The following is a 22681-nucleotide window of genomic DNA, read 5'->3' on the forward strand; positions in this document are numbered from 1 at the left end:
TTTTTGTTTTAATATTTATATGTATTATAAATCACTTAATCACTATACCAGTCTATAATATCAGTCTTAATGCACTTAATTATTTATATAAAATTAGAAAACCCTTTGTGCAAATTATTGTATCCTCTTGAGCTTCTTTATCTATAAGTGCACCGGTCTTTGAGAAATTTATTATAAATATAAAATACCATCACCAAAATATTAATAATAAAAATTTCTGCACCCATAAAAAATTTTCCAATAACAAAAGATGTTAATTATACGTAAAAGTAGAAACTAATAATTTCTGAATTAGCACCGTTTGTATTGTGTCGTTTAATCAGTAAAATTACAATCGTTTAACAAGATGTCACTATTTACCACATTGCGATTCCATTTGAAAAAGGTTATCAATTATTTTATATTTTATACACTATGCAACTATATTTTCATTCTAAGATCACAGTGCATTAATAGATAAATAAAATTTCAATTTTACGATACTATAACCAGTTTAAAAAATATCGAAGATAAACATATTTTCTTACATATTGATGTGGAATTCGATATTTCGTTTGGATCGACCGCAGTATCTCGAGATTGAAAACAATCTGTATGCGTCCCATTGGTTTCGAACATCAATTTTGCGCGGGAAATAGCCTCTTTCTATAGTTTTCCCGGACGCTGATGGTCACACGATATCTTCTTTCAAAGTTGGTAAGTCCGCTGTTGGTTCGGATTCTTTGTTTTCTTCTTTCGATTCAATTAACGAACTGTAATAAGTGTCCATTTCGTCGATCTTACACGACATTCGTCTACTGTTAAAAAATTGTAATTTTTTGTTTCTCATTTGAGAGCCGAGCCATTGGGTAGTCAACATTGATTCCTTCGGATATACGAAGATTTTGCGAACACCGAGAGCTATGAGTATAGGGCCAATGAGCAACGAAGAATAAATCATTATACTTTGAAAAACCGGTAAGAAATTTAAGTAGAACCAGAAACGAACAAGCATCGATGTTGGCAATTTGGACATTCCCTGGAAAAAATATATTGAAAATTAGATATATTTTTATGGGAAATTTCACAAAATTTATATTTATAATGTATTTATTATATTATATTGACAATATCATGGATTATTTAAATTTATTTGGTAAATCTGAATGTCGAGATATCAATGCTATTGATATATTCGATATTGAAGGTATATGTTCGATACTTGCAATTCGATATTTTTCAGTACTTACGATTTCGAACCACAGTAATGGTAAGACGAAGTTTTCGAATTTTTCCACTCTGGCCATATGTCCAATATTTTGCAAAGCCATGTTGATTTGAAAACGGAAAGCAAACTCTACCGGAAGACCTGACTGTGGTTGAATATATACGAAAGATTCGTGAGCATCACGGTTTGGAGTTAACCCTTCGATAGATTCTAGGATGCTTGGATCGGCCTTGTAGAAGTGTGGATACGAGAGAGCAATTGGAAATCCTGCATCATTGTAAAGGTAAGTAATCAACATGAATATATAAATTAATTTCCTTTCTTTTTGTTCTTTTAACTCCATATTCTTAATGTTAATGGTTGTACGAAGATGTCATCGATTGTTTATTACTACACAGTGTACTTACTCACGTATCTACTAATTTTTTAATATTTACTAGTATGAATGAATTATTCATTCTTCTTTGATAATTAAAGCAATTAGAGTATATCTACGATTGATATAGGAATTTATCTCCCTAAATGGATCTTTTTTCTATCAAACTATAACTATCAATCTGTCTATTTTGACTATATTAATTGATAATGTTAGAATGCGTGATGGGAATAAAATTTAACGACACCCTCTGATTTAATGTTAATACGATCCATACAAACATTTTTAATATTCGTCAATGTAAAATATATATTTTGTATGCTATTTTTATAATCATTTAAACTATTTTACCGTAATAACAGTCGGTGACATCAATTAAGCCAGGTTTTAAACAATATCCATGGCGGCAGAAACATTTGTTCTCCGGAATGTAAGCACCATTATCCATTATATTCTCGACAAATGTATATTTATATGTATGCAAACTCTTTATTGTTTTTTCTCCAATTCGTGTCTGTAAAATTATGTTTTAATCTTACTTATTATATCCTTCAATAGTAAACATCTACTTAACCACTAATATTTTATATACTATTTACTATATTTTTGATAATAAGTTTCTTTTAATAAGTCAATGGTAATTCAAAGTAGCACGAGGATCCTTCGAAGATATATTACAAGATATTATGAAATTATTTGAATACGTAATTCTCAAGTGTTTAACGTGTACGAGCAGTGAGATACAACTTACCATGGTGGCACTGCGACAGAGGCTTTTTCTAAAGAATAATACGGTATCGTTCGGCTCGATGTAATTTGCATACTTTGCTCCATCGCTAGCCCCCTTCACATTTGCACATTTTCCTGTCCATTGTGGCAAATTTACATCACCATTATACTTCTCAATCAAACCTGTCCGTCGTATATCCTTCTCGCCGGTATAAACGTTTATGTAATCACCCTCAAAATCGTACATCTGTAATAAAAAGGAAACACTAAAATCTCTGCAAAATACAGATGTACAGTCGAGATTCGAAGTGATACCTAGCAAAAGGGTAGCGATTTTCCAGAAGCTTATAAAATTGTTAGTTAATATTTTTCAAGAGGACCTGATTAAAACTTAAAGTAATAATCGTTTGTAGATTAATTTATTAATATAATTGCGAATTAATAAGTTTTCAAAAGAATTGAACAGACAAAGCTGTTAAGAATTTGAAACTCACTCTGTCAATGAGACCTAGTTTATCAAATTTGATCCACGATGGCATCATCTTATTGCCAAGTGTAACAAGGGTGGATTTGTAGCCAAACATAAATTCTTTAGCAGTCATTCGTACAAGAGGGTACGAATTCGTGTTGACGATTAGTAGATTTAATGCTAATCTGGTTAGATAGGCAGAATTCCTCATTACGTTTGTGATACTCTGAAATGAAAAAAGAGAATTATCTCATAAAAATGTGAAAAATTATTTTGCACTTGAATGTTTTTATAAAGATTCGAAGAGTCGAATAAAATAGCTTCCTGATTATTATCAAGATATACATATAATCGGATTCTAATAAATAAATTTGACGCTTGTGTAAACATCTGTGAATGTTCACGATGAAACAGTCTAAGCTCGCTATTAATTAGCTATTTATTTTCTTTTTTTCCATTTGTAAGCTCATCAATTTTTGTGTCGCGATATAATTAATCTTCTTTATTATGAAATGTGATTTTTCATGGTCGACGTATTCTACAGTTAATTAACGATGACTTGTTGTCGGAAAATGTTAAAGAGAACATTATTCATTCCCGTATCTTCTGTTAGGCGACTTAATTATGCCGTTTCGTTTTGTCCTCGTACCGAACTAGGGTTTCCTTCATCTTCATTTTCTGTCTGAAAGTTCATTCACGCGGCTGCATTTAATTACATGCATTTACCGATCTATGTATACGACTAGAAGATCTCGCTTTGCGTTAACTACTTTTTTTACTACATACATACATTTGTATGCATGCGCACTGGTACATGTGCTACACACGAATATACATTGATACGTTTTTTCTTTATACTTCGACTGCTGTGAATTTATTGAAATATTCTGAAGAGGAAATTGCACTTTTGGTTTCACATTTAGCTTTCCCTCTTCGTTGTTGTACGTAACAATCGTTCTTTTTGATGCCTCTAAGAACATAATTTAAACCGGACACTATAGAGGATGTTGTTATCCGTGTTCATTGATATAGACGTACTTGCAATAACGGAAATTGATGATTAAGTCACTGGAGAAGACTGGTCATAAAACACGTTGTGTACGATGAGAATATTGTATTTCTTGGATTCTTTGGATCTTATTATGAATACCGTTCATTTGTTTTTCTTTGATACAAACTTGCTAGTAAAAAATTTATAGAAGATACAAATAATGCAAAAAGATAATAACTGATGTTAGATTGATTGTAATGTTTGTTTAGTTTTGATGATCATGCAATAATATGCATAAGTTTTTAATTGAACGTTTTAGTCTCTTTTGATTATTATCAGTCCACTAATGGCACATTCAGTATTGTAGAATTACTTCACTTTTTATAATGTCATTGTCAATATGCAAGTAATCGAACGAAGTATGTTATTATGTTGCGTAAAGCTAAGAAATCTATTGATGAAATGTTTAATTCTCTTAAACAATATGCATAAATTTTGCCTTAAAAAAGTACCCTAAATGTATGGTGAAACATTCTCTTGATTCAAGTATTTGATGCTTTCTTGCTTTAAATATGATGCATTCGTCAAGAATGCCTTCGTGCGTCGAATGGAAATTTACCGTGTATGCGTCGGCGATCACGGTTTTTTTCGAATGCAATACAATTCTAGGGAAACAGAGATGTGTCACGCGGAATATTTCGTTCAACCGGTATTTTTCTGTGTTTCAAGGAAATTTTGTTTTATAAACAACACTTATAACAACTTTTATAAAGTTGAATCTTAATATTCATTGTAATGGAACATGATATAGCTGTAAAATTTTACGACGTCGTTGTTAGTTGAAATTTGAAATTTTTCCTACCGAGAGAATAGACTTTTTTTGCAGTTAAAATTGAGTATTTTATCCTACGGCATTATTCCACCTTTCTACTTTTAGCTTTCGCGTCTTTAGTAGGACATTCTTTTAAAGGAAATGAATAGATTCGAATATTCTCGATTCCTGGTGAACCACCTTGGACCACTTTACTTAACCAAAGTTTTATTTATCACATATATCAAATATGGAAAATACTTTTTTACGCCTTCATCTTGCTATCTGTATGTTTTTACAGAAGTAGAGATATCAACGAATAATACCAAGTACATTGATTCAATTAATCGTGCATTACTGAACAACATTTTCATGATTAGCTTTCTTTTTGTATGCAAAATTCAAACACAATATTATATAATACTTCTGTCTTTTTTGTCACGATGACCTGTAACCTGCTTTAACGGTAGACCTTGAGTTTTCTGTTTCTAATGAATATCCTATTCAATTTCTGTGACGAAGACTCGATTGGGATGGAATATATCTCCATTCCAATTATTTACATTAACCCGTTCCGTGCTTCTTTTCTCATTCTTAATATCGTAAGATATGGCATTTCTTTCATCCAATAAAGAATTTGCTTTAAGAAAAAAATATATTCTTCTTCATTTCAACGAAGAATTCTTTAAAGAGGAGAAAACGGAAGTTTAGCCGTGATACTCGTGAAGGAATTGTGCTTGATGAATCATTGACCTTATTGGCAGCTATTCTACGGCTGGATACAAGTTATCAATATATTGTTTCTTGCTCTTGAAATTTTACTGATTGTGAGTACTATTAAATATCTTCTTATCAAATATTGTTCTATGTTGACAAATAATAATTTCTCTACATAATTACGTTGTAATAAAGCTATCATTTCATAATAAAGAAAACGAGTATAGTCAAATGATCTTATTTGAAAGATTATTTTCTAACTTTAATATTTGCTGAGAACTTGCTGATACAATTAAAAATATAACACGATAGTACTACAAGTTCAATTGAATTATTAATGATGGATGACTTATTTGTTTCTTAACATTTTAAACTATGATTATGCGATTATTAGATTAAAGGAAGGTACATAAAGATTTATAAGGCTTATACATTTATACTCTGTTAGCGATGAATTTATATGCTAAAGCACACATGCTGAATAAATATGCTAAAACACAATGTAATTAAGTAAACTCGCAACCTTGAAATTGAATTAAGTTGAAATGTACAGAATGATTAGTTGTAGTCGATTCATTTGAGCTTGGTAAAGGTTATCATATGATTTAGTATGTGTATCGGTTATACGCTGTTATATAGATTTATAGAAACACCTTATAGAAATTCTTTATAGGAACAATTAGTGAATAGAAGCTAAACAGATTTAATTGAGTGAATTATCTGATATTTGTGTATATACGTATTATGAAATATTAATGATTTTGGAAATATTCATGCATATATATTTCTATCTGCATTCTGTAAATTAATACGTTTTAAAAAATTAAAAAATTTCAGATGAAATTGACATTTAGTTTTTCTATTTATCGAATCGCATACATCGATTAATAAAACCACCAAAATTTCGAGATTTTCTTCGTTATGATTTAACGTGCATACACGTGTACATATTGGTGTAGATTAATCAACATTAAATAGGACTGTCTTGGTAATTGCACGAAACATTCTCAGCCGTTAGTTTCTTCTTCCCATAAAAGTATATAATTAAACAGTTTCGCTTACCAATAAGGCGATGTTCGGCAATATCATTATATCTTCTTCTGTTCCATTGCTCATATGTGGTATATATTGCAACGGGTGATGTAAATACGCCAGCACCGTACCATTGTCATTGAACTGAACATCTTTGTGCTCTAACGATTCCCTAAAAATCAATTATTTTACGGCATTAAAGAAAGATATTGAGGCTTTCAAATTGAAATTAAATATCTATGTATGACTGAAAATTTTCATTTTTATATGTAACACCTTTAAAAAATAGTCTGTTGAAAATTTTATCTAATAAAACAAGAACGTTACAGCTTTTTAACTTTCCAATAGCAATTTTAATTTGCTTTCAACAATACTGGCCACGATTAAATCATAGAATTGAATAATTTATAATTAAATTAATTGTATATATTACTTAATGTGCTCGATATAATATTTCTCTAATTCACTTAAGTTTTATTTAGGTATAATAATCTAATACATTTACCGGTAAACGTAGGGTCCAATTTCCTGGAATCGTAGCTTGCTTTCCTGGCCAGATAAATATTCCTCGTGGTTTGTCACGTTAAAGAGATAGACTTTCAGGTAGAGTTCGATATTCGGCCTTCGCCATATTTCGAATATTTCGCCACCGGGGCTGAACATCACCTTCGCGCGGAAAACTAAATCGTATGGATCGATCGCCATAAGAACACAGCCAATGGTAATGCCAAAGAATCCCAAAATCATCGGTACGAGAATATCTGCACGGTTTTGAAAAATTAACGGAGTGAGAATTTTAAAGCATTCGATTCGTGATAATTAATATTTGATTCCATCGGATGGTAAGATTGTCGATTGAATCGTTTTACCATTTCATTTGTCGACACGGGATACACAGTAGATGTGAAAATTTCTTGATCGTTATATCGTTTTTATAATGAATTTCAAAAAATACAGATCTATTGAATAAGTACAGTATCATGACTAAAATATATTATTATATTCGTCGTTAATGTATAATTTAAGATAAAATAACAATAAAATTTGATGGAAAATTTTTGACAGACTCTTTTGTGACTTTTTTAAATTTAGATAATTATAGTTGCAAATGCCTGTCGAATATAGAAAGCGAACTTTCGGTTTGTGCATAAATACATCATTTGCGGCTGAAACAAGACTTTTTTCCCCTGTTTGGTAATCAATTGCGTCAACGTGACTCTTCTGGATAAAGTACGGTCATCTAACTTTTTTTTCTAGATCGTATTACGTAATTTCACAGCAACCCGCTTTTCCTATTTCGCGTGACATTGTGAAAAACACTGTTTGGATCGAGCTACAAGCCCCAAGTGTAATATTTCGATTGGTGAACTTACAACAAAAATGGTTCGCGTTAAACTTTTTTATTTTTAAGGTAATAACGCATTTAGTAGCTAGATTCGTATGTTAGAATCGACATTATAAAAAGTGATCTGTCTTGATTTACCGTCAAATGAAATTTATGCTTGTGAGAATTATGTAACCATTTTTTAAATTATGTTTTTTATTCATTTCATTATCATTTTACTTATTAATTTTAAATTATGTAATTATATAATGAATATTGTCCGAATATATCGTTTATCTGGAATTTAAAAGTATCGAGTACTCTCTTGCTTGCTCGGGTAAAAACAAACGCAGACAAATGTCGTGGTATGAATCCTTCCATTTTTTAGAGAATTGTATCTTTCAAGAACTTCGAATTATACAGTTCAGGACCAAAACTTCCGACTTGTCTCAAAATATTACGTGCCGCGAACGGACGACAATTTGTCGAATTTGCATGAGATATGTGTACTTTGAATACACGAGAATTCCGATTCATTTTAAAATTTGTCGTTTGTGCACATGGAACTGTTCGATGAATTTTAAGAGAATATTCATCAGGCCTCGAAGAAAATATTCGAGGCTTTGTGTCTTCTTTAAAGGAATTTACCTTCGTATTATACTTTTTTTTTCATAAACAGATGTTTATTTCGATTGTGGATATTTTTAATATCAATTGGAAAATATGTATGTACATTACGCAAATGTTCACCTATTCAGTCTTACGAAGTGGTTAAAGTGCATCTGCTGATGCAATTCAGGTTGTAACATGTACTTGATTTCGATGTTTAAGGTCTCTAACGATACTTCTAGTTAGTTTTGGGTCTGGTTAGTCTGGATGTTTTAATCATTTGATTGTAAATAGCAATTTGAAAAATTTAATAAACGAATAATTAAAAGCTACTTTGTATATTTTCTTTTGCATCTCGATAATGATAATTTCCGATGAAAAATAATTTTCGTCATGCCTAAGCGAAATCATCTAAATTAAGATATTAATTCTTTAATATTAATATAAAGTATATATAATATTAATATAATACTAATATAGAATTCTTAAATACTAATGGATTGATATTGAAAGGGGCACTTTAAAAAGTTTATTCTCTCACGGAAGGGGGCAGAGATCAAAACATCGATGCACGATAATCAACGGTCTATTCAGTTTTATTTATTCGTCAAGTATTTACGTGTTAGCGTGATGTTGTTGGAATCCTTGGCTGAATAAATTTATTTAAACGATATATTGTGATATATCAAGCATTTGCATACATGTTATTTATCGAGCGAAAGAAAAAAATATTACGTAAGGCTCGATTGTTTTCGAGATTAGGAACGAAGGACTTTATGGCCCTGGATTTTGCATAAATCTCTATTTTTGTTTGATCACGTTTGCGCGGCTTCAAATCAAACTTCGGTGGAAATGTAGCTGTAGTAGAAAACGACAAAAACAATTAGACAATGATTTAGGCGTGCAAATGATATGCTAATTTAAAGCTTAGTGGCCATGTGTAATATATCGCATGTATGTAAAATCCTACGGATAAAGATCGCCTAGATCTTTGATTACTTTTAATTTCTGCGCATTTTCTGTTTCCTGTTTCTTTTTCTGACCTTGCCACGAGACAGGCTTAGTTGAACCACCTGATATACGTAATTGTACGTACTATTACTGTTTGTGCGTTACACACCCATGGTATTCATCAAAAAACGATGAACGTGTAACCGATTGCTTTGGTAACCGTTAAGTAATCTCGTAGATCACGAGGAATACTAATGTGTCGCGGAAATACAATCGCAAATATCGAACCCCGTGCGTTCCTTCGAAGGACGTGCATACCTGTCGATCGATATAGGTCCTCTTCAATCATATTCAATTTTTTGTTCAAATATCTGTAAAGTATTATGAAATTAGATCGCGTCCTTCAATCGTTCGGCTGCGTATTTGAGATTTCAGCTAATCATGGCAATTAGACAGGTTAGACTTAGAAATTGATCGTTATAAATAATCGATTAGTATAAATAACTTCAACTCGTAAGATAATCGCTCAATTAATACATCGTACGATGTTATCTCCGGCAACACGCCGTGCAATTGTCGCGTAGTACGTGATAAGAGAGAAAATGTAAAAATAAAAGTAGCGAGACGCTGATTGATCATACGTCATTTCCTCGGGAGATGAAAACTTAATGAGATGTTTCGAGTATCAACGCTTCGCGGCGATTGAGACAGCTAACGATAAGTACTTAATTATAAGCGCGTGCACGAGAACCTTTCCAACATCATAAAGAAATGAGAATGATTTCCTAAAATGATTTTACGTAGAGGAACGATTATTTTATGTCATCGAGTTCGTTGATGATTGGAAATTATTTCTGACATTTCAAAGTAACGAACACCGCTAAGTTCGATATATGAATACTAAAATTCTGGCGAGTGATAGAAGATTAGCAAATACTATAGGCCTATAGGTTTCGTAGAAGGAATCGTTTTGCTCTCGGCTATTGCAAGATCGCTGGCAGTGCGGCACGATGTGGTAATAATTTTCCGGCGGTAATCGGGACGCGACTGCAAATACGCCATCCAATAGAAAGTGCATATTTGCCCCGTGTCTCGTTATATTTTATATCCAGGGAATCGTGGCTCTTTTGTGGATGTTCACTTTGACGAAACATCTAGCTTCCATACACGGAACAGGAAATTACAAAATACATATTTATTCGTGGGCAACGACGCCGTCTGTTCGCCTTATAGTAATCTTCCAACAGAATGTTACAAATCATCACGTAAATTGTAGATTATTAATCACAAGCCTCCACCTACTATTATATCTTACATGGTACTTTTATAAAAAACGTAGTTATTCTTTAGCAAGGTATACATTAAGCAATATGATAAAAATCAATAAGCACATATATGTAATCATGCTTCGATCTCCATAAAATTAACGTATACTCGCGTGTGTTTAGTAATTGCTAAAACAGCAAATTTAATAGCAGTCATTTTCACTGATTTGGTGTTAAAATTGATATAAAAAGTGAAATACTATACTACCATATTAGTGGAATCAACGAAGATTCTATTATCTATCGGTTAGAGCAAAAAGCTATATTAATATTCAATCTGATCTCATTTTCGAATTAGTTCCCTGTACATTGATTAATACGTAATTACGGCACTTATTGTCAATGCGAAATGCGAGCTCGTGTTCATTAACTAGATACATAGCATTATCGGGTAACCGACGCCTGCACGTGTGACTGCACACAATTTATTGTCAGATTAGCTGGCTGATGACTTCCATACGATGATTTGCTTGCAACGAACAATGCACTTTGAGACAAAAGCAACCTAACGCATCGTTCGTTTAATAGTTTATGGATCTTTTTATACCGGTCGCGACTCACGAAGTTGCGTAATGTAAATAAATCCAATCAAGGTATGGCACGTGCGTATTTTTCTTTTTTCTAGAACCTTGTTCGCAATGTGACGCGGTCTTTTAGGAGTACTATCCGCGGAATGTAAATTTAATCCCAACAGCTACTTAACTAAAACATTTCATTATTAGTCATGTGCCGAGTCTACCTTTCTTAGGTTCCAACTACTGCAGGTACTTTTATTGCTATCTTTCTCTTCCATTTTATTTATGCAACCGCCACTTGAATGAAAGATCAAGATCGCGATTCTGAATGCATCGTACGTCTTTATAACTTTTGTCTTCTTTTATTTTTTATTTTCTTTATAGTTACGCACTCACTTAAGAGACTTCTAAATATATTCGTAACTTCATAATTTTCATTCATATGTAATTTTCATTCAGATTGCAGCATTCATTAGCGCGTGTATTCAATATTTTGATCTTTCATAGTGCGTATTTCTATATTCTTTATTCTTCTCTATTCTTATGTAGGAATTCCCATAAAATGTACAGCAAGTATTACTCGGCAATCTTGTCTAAGAGTTAAGCTAAAATGCTAGATAAAATGGCTAGATAAAAACAAGCACTTTGCAGAGGAATGTTGAGGATATTGTTTTCACTGTATCAGAGGAGATCGTAAAATTCTAGAAAGTGGTAATTCATCTGCATGCGTAACGACGTTGTTTCGTAGTTTTGAAATATTCGCGTAATGACAGATTACGAGAATTCATTTACCGTGATCTTTCCCCTTTCTATTATTTCACAAGCGTCCGATCAATTGAAAAGTTCTACAGATCTCCTATTTCATGCTTTCCGCCATTCATCATTCCTATTCTTTTCTCGTGTCTTCAGCAGGTACACCGTGTGACCTTAGGTGGTAGATTTAGCAAGACACGTTCCATTCGTTTAATTTAGGATCTGACTTTTTCAGCGAGTAAAAATCGCCAATTCTCATGCGTTGAATTAACATTCCAATGGGTACATCAAATGCCAGCAACGAACGACCAAATTACGAAGTCTCGCGTTGGTATTTTTAAGTGGAACCATCTTGCGCAAACGCCATGTAAATGAATTGGATATACTTTGCAATGCGATAAATTTATGAGATAGAGGTAGTACAATATGTTTTTCTAATGTAATTATCAGGTGGTAAATAACAGCTATTCTTTGACTTCAACTATCTACTTATTTATTTATTATATTTATGTTTTTATGTATTGATTTATTTGATTTTATATTTTGATTTTTGACTTTATCGGCGTCCAATTTTTTATTATTATGATGCATCTAAAATTTCTTGAATATTAATTCAATATTAAGGCAAACACTTTCGCGAGGTTGAGAAATCCGGGCACTCCTCCGTAGTAATGTGCTAAACAGGGCTGGAGGGGTGAGTGGGTTGATGGTGGGCTTAAAAAAAGAAGGTGATAAATAACAGACAGGAAAGGATATAGAAAGTGCGAGAAACAACGTATTTGTCATTGGAAGTAGCGAATTTAGGAAAACAATTTGATGTCTAGTTTCGTGTTATTTCGACTTATCAACAACTTGTTAACGTTATATCGCTGATATAATAGATATCTTTCTGATAGATACGCGTGGAAATTTGATTTTTAAATTTAAGCATTTCTAAATTTGATTGTTTCTTATTTTGATATTTTTTTGAATTTCAAATGAATGCTTTTACTATACATTCCTACTTATGTGGACTACTCTAAAATGCGATAGGAATTCCTAACACAATTAATGCACTTATGTGTATTCAAATGTATCAGAATAAAATAGCCTGTCAGAGATGGTAAATTTTTGTTAAAGATCGTAAAAAACGAAACGCATTTCTTTACAACGATATGATTGTTATTTCTGCTGGTTGGTTCAACAGACCCAGTTGTAAATATGATATAGATATCAAAAAAGAAAAAGAAAATGATTGATAAAGACGATCGGAATGAGTTCTTTCTGTAAAATAACTCGTCAAGAAGCAAAACCCGATCTAAGAAGAGAATACTGTTCGACGTTAATGGTTTTTCATTCTCCGATTTTGCTTTCATCTTTTCGCCTACTTGTATAATTTCCTGCATACCAAGTAAATTGGTCACTCTTTTTATTATCTACCTTGCTAAACCGCATCAGGAAAATGCTGGATGGCAATGTTGTGTTGCACCGGTTACAGGAACAGGTTTATCGAAGCTAAGGCGATACGAAAGAATAACCTTGCGTTCGACAGGAGACTGCCTACTACATTAAAATACCAAATTAGAGAAGCGACCACCATAATAACTGTTATTTTAGAACGTGGTGATAATCCTACAAATCAAACGTTAATTCAATTAATCCTGTCACCATAAAATAGTATATCTTTCGGCTTCGATCGGTTTTATTTTTATCCATCCATCCTTTTTTTATTTTTTATAATGTAAATATAGACGCTAATGAATTAATAATAAATTGTACTATTAAAAAATTCCTTAAGCATCGTTTATTATGCTGTTGGATAGATACGTGCGACGAGTCTGGAAGTTTCTGATACTTTGTTTTTGTCTCTTTTCGTTTCGATGAACCGGTTTTGGTGGAAGTATCCAGTTGTTCTTTTATAAACGATTTCAATACCATTGCCAAGTTATAAGAACTCGGAATCGAGGCGTCTAAAATATGTATAAATTAGTTTTTACTTTGATGGGAAACAAGCAAGCTACCGACAGCTTCTTTAGAGATCTTTAATCTTTCGCGCTTGTCAAGAACAGTTAAATTTATCCTGTGTGAACCTCTTTAGCATTTTGTATCGTTTTCGTTACCTTTAATTTCTTAAAGAAGGAAAACATTCTCTAGAAGTTTAGTAGAAAAATAATTTTGGAATGCCATTTTATGCCACTCGAATACGGTACAGAAGATATACACCCATTTTTCTAATTATAGGTATCGCTAATCACGCAAGGGATTGTTTATAGTTCAACTTGAGTGATTGAAAATGTTTTGATATTTCAACTATCAAGTTTGAATAAGTATTCAACAAGTAATCTTAACCACAATGAAGCTATAGGAAAAATGCACCATTCAGTAACGTTACAGATAACTTTATCAAAGGTGTAAGGGCAAACTGATAAGATATGAATGCACACTAATACTAATGAAGCATTATGCATCATAATGCATTTCTTGAGGAACGCAGCCTCATTTGTAAGTTTCTGGTAATACGTATTACATGGGAATGTGATAAATATTTGATAACTCGATTACTTCAGTGCATTATGATATTCCATACTTTTACCATCCGCAAGCAAAATGTTAGTACCCTGATGAGAGTGATCAATATTTTTGTACATATTGGTTACGTTACTACTTATGCTGTCTGATTTCGAAGAAATGAGTCACGTTAAATATTGCTGCAAAAATATATGTTAATAGATTCTTGTGGTGTATCGAGCCGTATATCGAAGATCTAGCTATTACGAGTGACGGGTAAATGTTTTGAATTCGAAATGAAGACCCGTTGGATGTTCTTGTTTTTTTTTATCAGATATGTATTTTATCGTCGTTCAGTGCACTCTGAATGTTTCCATTGATTTTAATGTGAACAGATTATCCGTTTAAATCTTCGAGAATTCGTAATTTAAAAAAACTTTATGCCGAAAAAGTTCGAGTCATCGCCATTTAGGATGGCTAATTGACTGTTATTGCTTGCTTATCTTTTACTGGCTTACTCATTTTTCTTGCCATTCTTTTTCTTCTGAATTATTAGGTATATTGAATTACTTTATAATAGCATTCGATTTATTAATTTTTTACAGGTCAATTTGCAACTGACAATAAGCCACATAAAGTCGTTAGAAAATTTCATTAGTGATTCATGAGGAGGTTTATTCTCTCGAGGAAAAGCTAGATTATCTTGTTACTTGGAATATGCATTCAGTTAAGATTCTGATTAGAAGATTACCTTAATTTGTATTGTTAAAACACCAGTTTATACGGCATTGAACGAAGAAGGAAGCTTTTCATATTCGAGGATTCTATGGCGTTCTTGCGATTCTCCGACGCGTGTGTCCAAGAAGGATAATCATTATTAGCATAAAGTACGCGTGCCGTTTTTTTATTGCTTCATTGAAATCTTCATATGGAGACGGACATTCTCCTTTCTTTTTCCTTTGTTCTCAGTGAGTAGGAATTGCGATTGCTTTGTCACACGTACCGGCTATCATAAACGAATAAAGAGAGAATGAGAACCGATCATTTTCCAAATTAAAACTTGTAACCTGCATTAGCTGTAACTCGTTATGGAAATTTCGTTATCTTTAATTGATGTTTTTTATTTTATCTATTAAGAAATTTGAAAATTTTTCATAAAACTGGTTTAATACCTTCGCTATTTCTACATTATTCACTATTTTCACTCTTTTAAATAAGAACCATTAATTTTTCAAGCAATAATAGTAATTTTACAGCAATAATCTGCATTCATTTCTAATAATCGAATGATACAAAGTTACGTAGCTATACAATTAATCGAGCATAGATAAATGATGAATATATAGTGAAAATTGATTATGATTTTTAGCGTATATTTGCAACGCATCAAACATATAATCTATTTATAAAATTATCAATTCACTAGTAACCATAAAATATTTTATTGACATTTGACACAGAAATGAAAGGCGATAGCGATATCAAAAGTAAATTCGTTGATAAACTACCCGAGTGCTATATCTCACTTCGTAGACAAATTTTTATAATTTTTTATTTCTATTCCATAGTCCGAATATCATTTAATCTCATGTTAAAAAATGTCGAAACGGGGTTGTTGAACCTCATAATATCCTAAATTTAATTTTATCGTTCCTCTAGATAAATATAATCTACGAATAGATACCAGAAATCTTTGGAGTCAGAAGCTACATGAGAAAGTAACGTCTAGAATAATTGCAGTGTAATTTACGGATGAGTGACGGAAATTTTTAAAAGTTATACAAGGCATACAATCGACAAAAAACAATACGAAGCATAAAAAGCACTGTTTTTTATGATCTCTTAATTCTTCTGTCATTTAATTAGCTCCGCGATATTAACATAATTGTTTCTTCAATAAACAGCTTTCCTTTTTGTTAGCAACGATTATTTCGATTAGCAAAGGATTGGAATTGACGTGACTTTACGTAATAAATAAAACGTTGAATAAAAATGAATAAAGAATAATTGAAGCATAAATAGCCAGGCGCGAATTCTATCTCACGAATCTCACGTGTAACTGTATCGGATATGGTAATTCGATCATTTTAGGCGATAACTGAAACGTTGGCATGAAGATGTTGCACGATTATAGATTTATACTAGGAAGTAATTAATATTATATTATTATATATTATAATTATTCTATAAAAAAGAGTCGTGTCATACCATTCCATTTCATTGCATTACTTGATGTTGCGTCCACTTGTCAAATAAAACCATGATAATGCATAATTTACCGTGAATGCGTGAATTCACTGGTATTTGCTATAAATACGTATCATTTGCACTGCGATCGTATTTTTAGTTTTCGATAATTTCAGGAAATTGTATAAATTGACGTTTTGTATACGCAAATGCCTGATTTGTTGCAGCTTCGATTCGTCATCGTCATTATCAGCGACATAAACATATTTATTGTATGAAATTTAATCGCTTGAATGGAGAATAATACAAATTTTATCTTAATACTTAATTTTATCTTATCTTATAAATTTTTCACAGAAAGATTCAGCGTGAATTAATTTTCGAACCAACAATTCAGACTATAGTATATGAACATTTATAAATTCGTCCCGTCGAATGGAAACTTAACAAAGAGGCAATTACGAATTCACCGTGCAGCTTTTGAATTTACAATTTCCGCATTTAAAAGCAATTACTTACTTCTCCATCGACTTGGCCTTTTATGCGTATGCACCGAGAGAGCCGTATTAATGAAATGATTCATGACAATCGAAGACTTTCTTCTTAAATCGCTTGCCCTCCGACTCATCGCCATCTCCTCGGATTCGCTGGAGTCGCTCTGATTTTGATTCGCGGTGACGTTCGAGTAGCGTCGACCGGTGATTTTGGTCCATATCATTGTAATTTCCTTCATGGCGTAACAATAGGCACAATCTCTTTTGTGTTAGCGAAGAAAGTCCATAACAAAATGCACCGGCACGAGAGATTTCGTATTATATATAATTCACTCGGAGTATTACGAAAATTGCACGATAATAATTTCAGTTCTTTGACAGAGAATTCACGAAAAAAAGTTCGAACAGCTGTAGAAGCGAATCAACATCCACGTAACAAGCTTTCGTAAAAATACCTCCTTAAAGTCCAAGTTCAATACACTATGTAACGGTTCCTTCAGTCACACTGTGTGATAACTTTAACGATACTATGGTGTCCAGTAGTCGATCGTGGACAGTTCTCGAGTCGATTAAGGATTCTTCTTCGCGAAATTCGACGATTTGAATACGTGAAAACGTTACCAGCGAATGGCTCGATTTGGACGATCGTTGATTGATCACTAAACGATTCTAACTCGTCACGCTACATAAATGGTCAGAAGAATCGTGCACTCGATCGTTCTCGGTCGACAATCAACTATTCTCTCGGTCTCGGTGCGAACCGTATGCGCTTCTGTACAAAAGTGACGAAACCATGGAACAGCAGAGTTCAAAAAATGTATTAAAGTCACTCTCGACCCCCACTTGCCTTTCAACCTGCTACTCGCGGTTCGTAGCACGTGGAGTACTGGCCACTCAGCAAGTCGTATAGGTGCCCCACCACCAGGTAGGAAAGATCAGTTGTTGCTTGAGAAAGATGAGGTGAAGGATAATGCAGCGCGACACTTGCAACGTACCACTCGGTTGCGCTGATCAAAGGTCAATGGAATATTGTTGCGATCGATCATATATGCCAGTCAGGGGATGTCCGGCCGTTTCTTTATCGTTCAGGGCAGGTTCGTAACGCGGGGAAAGCTATTCGACACGCGATTTGTTCGAGATTCTATAGCTCGAAAAGTAGGCAGTTTGTATGCTGGGGTCGTTTTCCCGTGTCTCGCTTCTGAAAAGATTACAAATTGATTTTGTTGTGTTGGTTAGGCTTCTGTTAGTGTATATGCCAGATTTAGTATGAACGGTAAAAATAATCGAGGAAATTGGAGCTAGAAAATTACTGTTTCACTTATTTGTGAAACAATGGCGTCATTAGGGGAATGTTTGTTTAGCAATTGATATTGTGCGTGTAACTTAGCGAAGAATGATACAATTTACAGATACGAGATCAGGAAAAATAGTAGGATTTGTTTTACTTAAAGTACATAAAGATTTTTCTCTTAAAATAAAACTTTATGCAGTTTTTACTGCAATTTTCTCAAGTTAAAAATTTTCTCCGTCCTTGTTCCATTTCTTCTCCGAGTTCCTCGTGTATGTTACAAAAACGATAAAGCAAAACGAGGCATTCGCTCATTCATGGCAGTACATAATGTCCTGAGAATGCAAGAAAGAGTTTGCCAGAATGTTGCGTATCGTTCCGAATTAACCCAACGCAGATAATCTCCGTTTTGAAAGAAATTTATTTGACGCTTCGGTTGATTTTATACTAGTGGAAATATTATCACGAATTCCACTGGCTTCTTTTCGATTACAGATTTATAAAGATGAGATTCGAAAGAATCTTTCCGCTCGTCGGATTTATAAACGATAACAACCGTTTCGTATAGGAAATTTTTCTCAATCGAATGATTAATATGTTTACAGGGTGTATAATGATGCATCGCGTCGCGGTAAAAGTTTTTATTGATCAGATTTCTGCAAATTCATGCTATCAGATGTAAATATCTATATGTATACGTCAATAATCAACTGTGGACATACCTTTTTTATAATCTAGTTTAAAGTACTACCATACGTTGTAACGGAGACATTCATCAACGTCAAGGAATAAAGGAATTTCTATTTACATAAATAAGTCATAACACTGTCCTGTGGCTGAATTGTTTATTCAGTTACTTGGAATGAATTATTGAATGTTGATGATAAAAGACAAGGATTTTTTACTGTAAGAAAAATTCAGACAAAATAAAAATTCAAATAAACTAGATTTATATTAAACTTTCTATGAGATTGTGTTTGGCTGTTTTCGAAAGGAATAGTCTGTCGTATCTATGTTGTTGTATGTTTATGCACTTATACATGTATATATGCATTTCAGTTGATCAGATTGATTAATCATACTCATATAAGTTTATGACCCGTGATCGAATGAATAAATGATTACAATTATACGCATGGTTTGTGACTATGATCTCATGTGAATTATAAAACTTTCAGTTCAAGTTGGTTACTCGTTTAACCTTTTATGGGCTAATTTGCAAAGATTTAGTTTCAAAAAAATTTCGCCACAACGTACACGTACGTCAGATTACTTAAATTCTTTAACGAAAGGAATAAAGCACTTATAACTGGTTATAACACTGTGTAATACTGTGTATTCTTGTACATGGAGGCAAAGTTTCGTGAATTGTGTCATTGTTTTGCCTACCTTATTATAGTAATTTATATAATTATTAATCTATTATAGTTATAATTTATTTTATATCACTACGTTAACCAACATGAAAGTCGCAAGTCTTTATTCGTATATTATTACATTTAAATATCGCAATGGAGGAAATAATAAACATAATTAATAATACCTAGCACTTGAAGATCTTTTGCGTCCTTCGCACATAATCAGCAATAACTACATTTCAAGGATACAGTAAGAAATAAATGTCGTTTTGATTCTGCTATCCAATTACGTATAGTGTGTGTATATATATATATATATAAAAGATAAGATTAAAACAAAGGTGGTAGGATATGTATTTCACCATGGATAAATTTTCAAATGAACGATCGAATAAGTTTATATATGCCTGAAGTCAAGGACCTGTAGTACATCGTGCACTTCAAAGTTAATCATTCCATGAATGTTTGTACATAAAAAAGAATCTTAATCTTAGTAGAAATGTATAGATTACGAAATCGATTCTACTTATGATTCAAGAGTGAGTGTAATTCTTTTACGTTGATGTTCCTCGGTAGTAATTCATTCGTTTGTTTACCTTAACGAATATAAACACTTTATGTAATAGTAAATGAAAAAGGCTAAAATTAGATAAAATAAAAGAGTTAGCCACAACTTAGAGGAGAATAACAAAAAGAAGAAATGCGTGAACTCGGTGGAGATATTTTTTTGATCGTCGCATTTCCATCTCCTCAATACGGGTTGGGGTCAGAGTTTCTATCTATGTTCTAGATAGTGAAATCACGCAGACTGTAAATTCAGCACCAAAGAAAAGTTTTTACGCGTCAGATAAAGCAATAGTATCGTAAGTAAAAAAGTGAAGATAAACTGACACGCTAATGCTTGAGGAAAATAGCTTAGTTTCAAATCTCCGATACCCTGGTAGCACACATATTCAACGTTTATTCAATAATTACATTTATTACATTATTTACCAATCTATCTAAGCAGAATCGGTTATCAAATATTAAATATTAAAAGTTAATTGTTTTAAATCTTTGAATCAATGTTAATGTATGCCATAAATCTCGACAAAAAGCATTCTACGTTCGGAAGACTATACGTGAAAGGAGCAAAGATAAAAGAGGAAATTCTTGAAGTTATTGAAATAGGAATATCTCAGGTATTGTGCATGGTCATTGTTTATTTCGGTCTGTCTCGTTGCGATTCACTTAGAGAACTTCTTGATTTGAGAAGATGATCGATAGACACTCCGTGGCGTACATTCGCTTACTGAATATTCCTTGCGCGCATATATGTATCATAATCAAACAAGAAATCAAAAATTAAAGTAGTCAACGTCGTCTGATGAATAATTATTCACGAGCAAGTGCGCTTCTTTTGAATTGAACTCTTTCAATAAAAATTTCCATACGTTTACTGTATGTACCGAAAATTCTAGATATCAACGTTCTTCTTTGCTTCTACTCTGTTACATTAGTTCGTCTTCTTTTCGTTCCAGATGAAATTAATTCTAATTAGAAGCAACGGGCTGTTTTCATCATTCAATTAAGATCATTAATATGAAAGAATGGGAAATCGATCGAACATCCGTTTCCGTTTCCTTGATATTTTTCTGTATCTTTCCTCTTTTAACGCGTTATTATGTTTTTTTACTCGTAATATGATTGAGACCTTCTACAACAATTCACAACCGGGCAGGAAATTGTGCGCGGGGGATAATAATTCATTATTATTCCATTCCATTTTGTACAATTACTTTTTCCTTGATCAAGTTTAATGGTTGTTGTCCTTACATCTTACTGGTTTACCTTTATTTGCAAAACTTACATGATCCGCTAATGTATATTATCGGATACAATAAAAAATATAATTTACTTAGTAATTCTACATTTATACAAGTATTTATTATAAATATTAATCCAGTGATTTGAATTTCGGATAACTTTTGATAAGAATACAAAATGAATATTTATCTTATTAAAGAGATTGACAATTCGATAAGATTTGCCATCAAATACTTACAATATATTTAACATGTTACTTATTAAATTAAAATCCTGCGCAAAATGTTTCTCTTAATGTTTTTTGTACGTCAAATTACTCGTGTAATTTGCATATTAGGTCCGGAAATCTTGAAGTTATTCCGGTGATAGATGTGACGCAAATCGTATGATCCACAAATTTAATATGAAATACGTTCATTTGACGTTTATTTCTAATTGTAGTGCGAAAAAAAAGCAATGTTTGTTACATTTTCCTTTAATTACTAACAATTTTTTCTTCAATCAAGGAAACAACTACACGATAGATAGACGCAATAAATAATTGCGTGTTATGGACAAGAAATATGCCAGTATGCGATTGATTACTTAGAAACTGTGATTATTCGTTTTGTGGGCTATCTTTGAAGTTTTCCACTCGTAGTACGATAAAATAAACGAGAAGAACAAAACCAGATAAAAGTATTAGTAATATTTTGCATTGGTATGCGATGCTAATACAATTGTTGTAAAAACCGAATTGTCTTGGAAGCTTTTAAGTGAAACGATCGTACAGAGAAATTTTAGTCACTGATTCTTAATTGCCTATCACCAATCAATGCTTCGTTCAGAAAATCTCACAAATTCCGAATAATTAATTTAATTATAATTAATTATTAAATTAATTAGATAGTTTAATTATAAAGTGCATCCATCGTAGTTTTTATGAATTTAATTTGTTAAATAAAAAGGAACAAAATCATTTCGCGACGCGTAGTTTATCGTTGTGAGAAATTGCACCTTTTCTGTTTATTGAAGCTTTATTGAAGCTACTTGCTAGTTCGCTTTACTGAATCATTAAACCGCGTGAAATCGTGATTAATAGGTTTTCAAGACTTTAAACGCTCGCGATCATTCATTCTTTGAAATCTCGGATATGGGATATCATAAATTATACTACTAGCATTGTGGCGCAGTTAATAGTTTGTATATGTAGTGTGCAACAACACGTTTGCTACTTAGGCAAGGGCACAAGTTATCAAGTTTTCAAGCATCT

General features: G+C 32.5%; 2 protein-coding genes across 3 annotated transcripts in view; both read right to left on the minus strand.

Annotated features, from left to right (window-relative positions):
- On the minus strand, window positions 1-17744 carry LOC126920907 (scavenger receptor class B member 1-like). 2 transcript variants are annotated; one of them, XM_050731894.1, is made up of 9 exons: window positions 17003-17150; window positions 16505-16603; window positions 6838-7093; window positions 6363-6504; window positions 2807-3007; window positions 2335-2559; window positions 1935-2097; window positions 1230-1474; window positions 1-1018 (listed from the first exon to the last, which is right to left on the minus strand). In XM_050731894.1, exons 2-9 carry the CDS (start codon window positions 16515-16517, stop codon window positions 671-673), a joined length of 1593 nt encoding a protein of 530 aa, XP_050587851.1. In that variant the 5' UTR covers window positions 16518-16603; window positions 17003-17150; the 3' UTR covers window positions 1-670. The 2 variants fall into 2 exon arrangements, with proteins under 2 accessions (XP_050587851.1, XP_050587850.1); XM_050731893.1 differs by lacking the exon at window positions 16505-16603 and having other exon boundaries at window positions 17003-17744.
- LOC126920928 (uncharacterized) overlaps window positions 17240-22681 on the minus strand; it is a 13362-nt gene continuing 7920 nt past the window's right edge. The window contains exon 4 of the mRNA XM_050731939.1: window positions 17240-18175. The gene's annotated coding sequence lies outside the window, so the exon portion shown is untranslated. The remainder of the gene's footprint in view (window positions 18176-22681) is intronic.

This window comes from Bombus affinis, chromosome 10 (assembly GCF_024516045.1).
Source record: "Bombus affinis isolate iyBomAffi1 chromosome 10, iyBomAffi1.2, whole genome shotgun sequence".
Classification (NCBI taxonomy): Eukaryota; Metazoa; Arthropoda; class Insecta; order Hymenoptera; family Apidae; genus Bombus; species Bombus affinis.